At 54.1% G+C, this 8,476-nt stretch overlaps 1 protein-coding gene and 1 long non-coding RNA gene across 2 annotated transcripts; both read right to left on the bottom strand.

Annotated features, from left to right (window-relative positions):
• Positions 1-725: 725 nt before the first annotated feature.
• Positions 726-1,723, bottom strand: LOC306815799. The gene is made up of 3 exons (XR_013777471.1): positions 1,412-1,723; positions 918-1,073; positions 726-746 (listed from the first exon to the last, which is right to left on the bottom strand). It is a non-coding gene; the product is annotated as an uncharacterized lncRNA (long non-coding RNA).
• Positions 1,724-1,812: 89 nt separating this feature from the next.
• On the bottom strand, positions 1,813-4,724 carry LOC306815800 (serine/threonine-protein kinase pim-1-like; the record flags this gene model as incomplete). Its single annotated transcript, XM_079332340.1, has 6 exons — positions 1,813-1,938; positions 2,193-2,369; positions 2,982-3,348; positions 3,445-3,603; positions 3,727-4,062; positions 4,716-4,724. 6 exons carry the CDS (start codon positions 4,722-4,724, stop codon positions 1,832-1,834), a joined length of 1,155 nt encoding a protein of 384 aa, XP_079188466.1. The 3' UTR covers positions 1,813-1,831.
• Between the last annotated feature and the right edge of the window lie 3,752 nt (positions 4,725-8,476).

The raw sequence follows: 8,476 nt of genomic DNA, 5'->3' as shown, positions 1-8,476 counted from the left end.
AGTAATTTATATATTGTAAAAGTGCAAGGAATTTAAAAAAAAAAAAGCTGGCTGGGCACAAGTGGGGCAGCACAGCAAACAGGGAGCCTGCGAGTCTCTTCCAGAGACTGCTCTGCCTGAACAGCTCAGCCAGCGGGAAGGAGCTGCTCCACACGGGAACCAGGAACAGAAGACACTCCTATTTTATGGCATGTTTTCTGTTTTAAACTAAAGAAAAAGAAAAAAGAAAAGAAAAAACCTCTATAAAATGTGAAAGATAAAACCCCGCCCAAGTTTGCAGTGAAAAATCTTCCGTAACTTTTAATTCAGTTTAATAACTGATCTTTCACAGCAGAAAACTCAGTTATTTAATTTGTAAATGAGTTGATGGCATTGATCCATTTTACTGGCCTCAGTAACCTTTTTTAAAAAGATTTTGAGGTTTGTTTCCAGTATTGTTATTTTAAATTGTGGTGGAATTGGAGTGAAGCAAGAAGAAATTGTTTTGTGCCCTGCCAGCTCCTGGCAAGACTGGCAATCTAAACTCTGTCACTGCCTAAATCCTTTAGGAGATGCTCTTCCTTCTCACCCCGTGAAAGAGCTGCACATTCCCTTTGAAACTGTCAGGGGCTTCTTAAAGACAGAAAGTCACACTTACAGGTTTTTGCTTGGTTTGGGAGTGCAGAACGGAAATTCTCCTTCCATCAGCTCCAGGCTGCACTGCCTTAGGAACACGGCCCCTCGCCAGGTTTTGCTCACTCGTGGCACTTCTAGAGGAAGAAGAAAAGTGCAACTGCACAATTCCAGCCAAAAAGGAATGAAGAGTGGGACATTCTGTGGAAATCCAGAGGTTCAGCTGGCACCGTGGAGAGTGTGGGTTCTTGCCCATTGGGTGTGTGTCCCTAACAGCAAACCCTTGGCCTGCAGGAGCGTCTCACTCACCTGCAAAGCAGAAAGCTCAGGCGGTGCGCTCGGAACGGGCTCGTCTGGTGCAAAGCTGTCAGAGCCCTGTGAGGGCAGAGCCCTGTGCCCAGGGCTGAGCCCAGCAGAGCCCTGGCACAGCCCAGAGCTGCCTCAGCATCCGCAGAGCCCGGCTGCAAGGAGAGAAACCAGAACCCGCCCGTCAGCCGAAGGCTCCTGTCCCCCTTGTCCCGACCCCGCAGTGCCCAGGCCGTGCTGGCTGTGCCCAGAGCTGGGCACAAACCTCCCAGTCACTGCTGCCCCTGGGAGCAGAGCAGGAGGGCAGCACGTGTGCCCAGCCTGCAGCCACCATGGCACATCCAGCCCCTCAGCAGCTGCCCACAGCCAAGAACCAGCTTGGCAGCCACTCAAGAGTTCCTTGCATCCACCCCAGCAAAGGGGGGAACCTTTGGTGCCCAGCCAGGCCGTGCCATGCCCAGATCTGGGAGCATCCCCCTGCCTGGGGACTCACCTGCAAATTGGGCCTGGAATGTCTTTGAAGAAGATGCCAGAATCGAAGTCGATCATCTCCAGCTGCCAGTGGCCAGGGCCAGGCAGAGGTTGTCATCCTTGAGGTTGTCCTTGCAGCAGCCCCACCTGGTACAGCTTCTCCAGGGGCTGCTTCTCCTTCCCTGGGGGCCAGACCAGGCTGTCTGTGCTCTGCCCAGGGACTCAGCCATCACTGAACCAGGACAGGTAAAACCAGGTCGAATGGTGGCTGCCAGTGCTTGCAAGACCAGCTCAGCTCCAGAACAGATGCTCCCATCTGATGACCCCTGCTCCATGGTACAAAAAATCTGGGTTTCTTTGCTTCTTGTGACCAAGAGATGTGTGTAGCTGTTTGATCAAAGGCTCCTGGATTAAATGGTGCCCTGTGAATCTCTCCCATCTTCTAGGGCAGATGAACATCCTGCAGCCAAGGGTCATGGAACAGATCTTCCACAGATGGCCTGTCCAAGGAGCGCATGGATAAACACCAGCTGATAACATCTCGGCACTCTGGGGAGAGAAACCAGCAAGCACCAGTCAGCTGGAGAAGGACCCTGTTTGCTTTGCCCCACTGTTCCCATGCCCAGGCGCTGCTGGATGTGCTCAGAACTGGGCCTAAACTTTCCAGACAACTCCCTGTTTTGGAGGAGAGCAGGAGAGCAGGACATGAGCCACCTCCTCAGCAGCTGCCAGAGCAGGATGCTCACGAGCCCACTGCTGTCTCCCAGCACTGGTATTCCCCGTGCCCAGAGATGAGGATCCACCTTGAGAGAGCCCTTGTGGGAACTTGAGCTGGCCCCGGATGATGCCCCGGCCCCTCCTGAACGGGTGCTTCCCGCAGACCATCTGGTACAGCACGATGCCCAGGGACCAGATCGTTGCTGCCTCGCCGTGGTAGCATTTGCGGTAGGTCCATTCCGGGGGGCTGTAGGATGGTGTTCCTATGGAATACAGATGGAGCTCATCAGGGGAATGCTGCTGCTCCCAGAGCCTGGCCCCAGCATCCCTGGGCATGGGGGGGCTGCAGCAGTGGCACAGGGGGTGACCTGCTGCCTCCTTGCCAGCACCTGGCTCTTGTGTACAAATCTGGGGTTGGAAAAGAAGCCACTGGTATTGGGAGAGGGCAGTAGAAGCCCTGGGAAGGCCCAGCTAGGACACACAGAAGAAAAACCCACCCAGTGGTGGGAAAAACCCACTCTCCTCCCTGCTTGCATTGCCCCCAGAAAACACTAATAAGCTAAGGCAAACAAGGGCAGCAAAGCAGTCCAAGCCCTTCCTCGCCTGCACACCAAACTGAGCAGTGCCCAGGTCTGACCCCCCTCTCTGCCACCCCCATGGGGTTTGTGTCAGGCTGGCTGCCCCAGCTCCAGCCACGGCTGAGTGGCTGGTGAATGAGGTTGCCAGAGCTGGCAGCTGGCCCCCCTCTGACCCCCACCCAAGAGCAACTTGGCTGCAGAAGCAATGCCATGGCCTGCAGCAAAGGGGGAAATCCCTGGTGCCACAGCCAGGCTGGGCAATGAGATGCCCAGGAGCATCTCCCAGGCTCGGCTCACCTGCAAACTGGGTGTAGACTGTGTCCTGGAGGAAGGTGCCACAGCCGAAGTCAATCAGTTTGAGCTGCCCGCTGTCCAGGTCGATGATGATGTTGGCCGGTTTGATGTCCCTGTGCAGGACCCCGCAGCTGCTGCAGTGACGCACGGCCTCCAGCACCTGGCGAAACAGCCCCCGCGCCTCCTCCTCCGGCAGGAATCTCCGAGCCGCGATGAAATCACGGAGGTCCTGACATCGCTCTGGACGCTCCATCACCAGCAAGAAGCAGCTGGGCAGCTCAAACCACTCCAGCAGCTGAATGACTCCAGGGAACCCAGTGGACACCTTGTCCAGGAGCACAATCTCCAGGGGCGCACGGGCGCCGTCGGGCTGCGCGAGGAGCACGATGCCGTCAGCGGGGCTGAGGCCATGCCAGGGCTCTGGGGCTCCTCAGCCAGCCCGGGATGCTCTGCACCCCCCGCTCACCCCACGCCCGCTCTCCCTGCAGGGCTCCCGGCGGCTCCCACCCTGCCGGGCCCCGGCTCCTCGCCGCCCGGCACGCCCCGGCTTCTGCCGCTGGCCCCACTCACTCACCAGCTCGCCCCAGTGCTGGATGCGATTCCGGGGCACGCGCTTGATGGCGACCTGCGAGCCAAGGGGCAGCAGCGGGCTGAGCTCGCCGCCCGGCACGCCGCGCTCCAGCCTCCCCTTCCTCGTCTTCTTCTTCCTCCTCCTCCTCCTCCCTCCTCCTCCACCCCTGCCTCTCACCGGGGCGCCGTCCGCGAGCCGGGTGCCCGAGAAGACGCTGCCAAAGCCGCCGCTCCCCAGCAGCGAACCCATCCGGTACCGCTCCTGCAACGCCTCCTGCGCCTTCCCTGCGGGCGACACGCGGCTGTCAGCGCTCGGCCCGGGGCCAGACACGGCCCCCGACCGTTCCCCGAGCGTCCTGGGCTGGGCATCCCCACCCGCCCCGGGCCCCGGCGGAGCTCGGGCCGGGGGAGCCTCGGCGGGGGTGGCGGGAGTGGCCGCGCCGCGTGTGCCCTCCGCGGGTCCCGGGAGGAGCCGGAGACGGGGCCGGGGCTGGGGCCGGGACTGGGGCCGGGACTGGGACTGGGACTGGGGCTGGGACTGGGACTGGGACTGGGACTGGGGCTGGGACTGGGGCTGGGGCTGGGACTGGGACTGGGACTGGGACTGGGACTGGGACTGGGGCTGGAGCTGGAGCTGGGGCTGGAGCTGGAACTGGAACTGGAGCTGGAGCTGGAGCTGGAGCCGGAGCCGCGACTGGGGCCGGGAGAAGCGGAGCCAAAGAAAAGCGATGCCTCCCCAGCCCCAGGCACTGTTGCCCAGCCAACAGCGCCACACCCAGGACAGCGAGAGCCGGGCGGAGACGAGACCGCGGCGAGACGAGCGGGGCCGGGGGCGGGGCCGGCGACGGGGCAGGGGCAGCCCCGCCCGGGGCCGGGGGCGGGCTCGGAACATGGCCCGGAAAGGGGAAGAGGGGAGAAGGAAAGAGAGGGAGAGGATCCGGGAACGGGACCCCGGGGAAGAGGGTGCGGGAATGCGGGACAGGGAGAGGAGGAACAAGAGATCCAGAGGATCTGTAGACTCGCTGCTTCTACTGCCGCTGCTGCTGCTGCTGCCGCTGCTGCTGCTGCTGCTGCTGCTGAAGCAACTGACGTGCCGTGGCCGTTTGTCCGTGTGTTCGTTTGTCCGCGTGTTCGCTCGTCCGCGTGTCCGTTCCACGCTCGCCCCACTCGCCCCATGGCCGAGCCCCGCGCGCCCCGGGGGCAGCCCCTGAGTCTGTCCCGGAACGAGAACTTTGCCCTGTTGAGCCAAGCCCCGAGTCCTGACTCCCGCACGGTGACACGGGAATCCCCTGGGTCCCTGCTGTGCACTGGTCCTGCTGAGGCTCAGACACTCTCGGGGCTCATTCCTGGCTGGAGGATTCCTGCCCTAGCCAAGCACTGCACTTATGTCTCCAGCATTGCTTTCCAGCAAAACCAGGGTAAGGCAAACTGTTTGTAGCTTATGATATTTTAGAGTGTCTAAGACTCACAAGTCATTGATCTTAGAGGTGAGATCCATTTGGACTTAATGGCATGGAGAAGCAGTGCAACACTAAAACACTAGAAAAGGGGAGCATAGAAATAAACACATGAAAACATCTCGGATTGTTTCTTTCCATTTTCATTTCACTTCTGGAAAGCTGTTTCAGTTTTCCAAGAATCTTCTCCACAGTCCTGTCTGCTCTTTTCAAGAGCCTTTCGTGGAGAACGAGGTCGAGCTTCTGTCACAGGTTGTGCCACCAATGCAGCTTCTCTTGGCTTTCCACACTGTGTCTGCAGCACGAGTTCTGCAGCAAAGCAGGACAAATGTTTGGAGAACTTGACAACTTATCCTTTCTTTTCCTTGTGGACTGAGGAGTTGTGCCATTGGTAAGGTTTTCATTGTGATTATTCCAAGCTTGGAAAACAGGAGGTGGTACCAGGAATTGTTAGGGAATGCAAGCCTGACTGGACTCAGAGAAAGAATCTCCATAGCCTGCAGCTGGAAGTGGAGAGTTGTGTGATAATCATTCCCGTGTCTCCACGGACACCTGCAGAGTAACCTAGACCGTGAAAATGGGCTGACAGCTGTAGTTTGTTTCTGTGTTCAGTTTAGATCATTCTACATCTCTTGCACTGGTATAAATCAAGAGCACAATCTGTTCATGATAAGCACTAGACCAAGCTGGACTGCCCAGAGTAGATGACAAAAAGAATCTAAAAAGGGGAAATGCAGGTGAACTTTGTGGACTTGGTGAACATTGTCTGCAAGAAGGGTAGTTTTTTCTAATAATTTCTAGTCCATTCCTTGTGCTTTTATCCTTCTGAGAAGGCCATTTGCATCCCAGATTCCTCATCAAAGGAGAACCCTGAGCTTGTGGAACTGTGTGTCTCTGCTCCTCTCAGGGACATTTAGAGTGAGACAGGAAGCAATTTTGAAGCAGTTGTATTAAAGCAAAACCAGTTATTAAGTAGAGATTGATATCATTCACCCAAACCAAAAACTTTGGCTCAGCCTGGAGCAGTGTCCTTGAGGGGTGTCCCCAGCCCAGGGAGGAAGGCCCACACCCCCCAAGGAGGGGAATGTCAGGACACGCTGCTGTTACAATCTGGGACGGGGCTTTTCCAGTCTGGGTGCTGCCCTGTCACTCAGATGTGCCCAGGCTGTGCCAGCTGAGCAGCTCTGCTGAAGTTCTCAGTGGTGGCACTTGGTTGTTCCCTGCTCTGGGGATTTTCCCAGCTCTGCCACAGCTTCAGCTCCCTCTCAGGATGTTGAACTTTGGGATGGAGGAGTCGGGCTGGTTTCAGCATTATTCACCCCAAAAGCAGCGTGACCCCCTCCTTCATTTCCCACTGGGGGCTTTGCAAACAGAGCCTTGTTGGAATTTGAGCCCATTGCAGGCAGAGCCTCCTGCTCCAGCAGGAACTGCCTTTCCTGGGCCATGGCCAGGCCAGGTCCTGCTGCAGGAAAAGCCCCAGGCAGCCCCAACACAGGGAAGGGCTCGGGGACAAGTGCAGAGTGCCATGGGGGACCTGTGCCAGGAATATTATCAAGACCGAGAATGGGACTGGGAATACGGGAGGGGGACCGGGAACGGAACCGGGAATAGGGACAGGAACCGAGAGTACGAGGTTTTGTTGAAGCAATGATTTTGGATAAGGGTTTAGTTTCTTTTCTAACGTCCAGTGGTGATGAAGATGGGCTTGGTGTTCTTCTGGGAATTTAGTGGAGAAAGGCTTCTCTGATGTTTCTAATTTCATGTTTTATTTAGGTAGGAAATATTTAACTCTTCCCCTTGGGTACGGGGTATCTCAAATGGGATGATGTAATTTGATCAGTCCTGCAGTGAGACTTGATGGCTTATTAACAGAAGATATCTTCCTGGGCAAAGGATGGGTCCTGGAAGAGATAAAAACAGCTGTTCCACCAAGCACAGCTGGCCTATTAACAGAGGATATTCCCCCTGGAGTTATGAGGGATAGGTCATGGAAGAGATAAGGAGCACTGCTCCACCTGGTTTTAACAAATAATGGTAGAATATATACACTTCTGGTTACATCTTGCATTGCAGCCTAAGGCATTATCCACTCCTTATTCTATTACCATCTGCATCATACCTAAATTAATTCCTTCTTTAAACTCTGCGAGATAAATAGGTATTTAGATAGCTACACAGATAGACAGACAGATAGATACATACATACAATGAAAGTTTACACACACTTCTTGCTTAAGATTAGGTTTTTTTGTGGTTCACAACAGGTTTCTTTATCTTTCTGCATTACCTACCAAGTGTAACTAGGTTCTTGAGCAAGAACAATCTTACGGATGTGTTTGCCTTTGCTTGAGGTGGGACTAATCTAAACAGTCTAAAATACCTTTTATGTGCACTACAGGGACTTTATCCCCATCCACTGCCTGCAAGGGCTCAGACTGGGCAGGACTCGCTTGAGTGATGGACTCTCAGGTGTTGACTGTTTAGGTGGCTTTTGTTAAATTCATTTCTCAATTTTTAAAGGTTCCCCACCAATTGCCTTTCGGATAGTTTTAAGTGGTCTGTTGTATAGTTCAACTTTCCTGGCAGCTGGAGTATGATAAGGGATATGATCTATTTATTCAATATCACGACTTTTGGCTCAGATGTTTCTAAGGCTGTTCTTGAAATGGGTCCTGTTGTCTGACGATTCTCTCAGGGGTGCTGTGTCTTTATAGGACTTGCTTTTTTGGGCTTCAGACGGTGTTTTGAGTAGTAGTGTGAGGTACAGGGTGGGTTTCTAATGATCTAGTGGTGGCTTCTACAATTGTGATCACGTAGCACTTGCCTTGGGGGGTTTGAGGCAGTGTGATGTAGTTCATTTGCTGGGCTTCTTTATACTTATATTTGGAATACTGCCCCCCATATTAGAGAGGCTTTATGGGCTGGGCCTGTTTAATTTTAGCACATGTCTTACAGTTACAGATAACTTGAGAAATGCAATTTATAGTTAAATCTACTTTTCGGTTTTGTGCCTACTTATAGGTGGCATTTTTTTGCCTTAGTGCCTTGAAGCATTATGGGCCTATTGAGCTAGGAACAACTCTCCCTTATGTTGCTAATTTAAATTTATTGGTGACATCTCTATTTTTGCAGCTTGATCTACTTGCTTGTTGTTTTAGTGTTCTTTATTAGCCTGACTTTTGGGGATGTGGCTGTCTACATGATGGACTTTTACAGATAGTTTGTCTGAGTGGCAATGTTTTTCCACTCATCAGCAGCCTCAATTGGTTTTCCTTTATCCTGTTAGCTGGCTTTTTTTTTTTTTACCTTTCCAGCTAACTCCACAGAGCATTGGTTACTATTTATGATTCAGTATGAGGGTAGAGCTTTGGCCACTTCTCTCTTTCAGTCATGTCCAGAGCCAGCTGAATGGCTTTGAGTTCAGCAGCTTGACCTGATTCACCTTCTCCTTCAGCAGCTTGTGCAACCTGT

The sequence above is a fragment of the Erithacus rubecula genome (assembly GCF_903797595.1).
Source record: "Erithacus rubecula genome assembly, contig: scaffold_233_arrow_ctg1, whole genome shotgun sequence".
Lineage (NCBI taxonomy): Eukaryota > Metazoa > Chordata > Aves > Passeriformes > Muscicapidae > Erithacus > Erithacus rubecula.
This window is presented reverse-complemented; position numbering and strand designations above follow the sequence as displayed.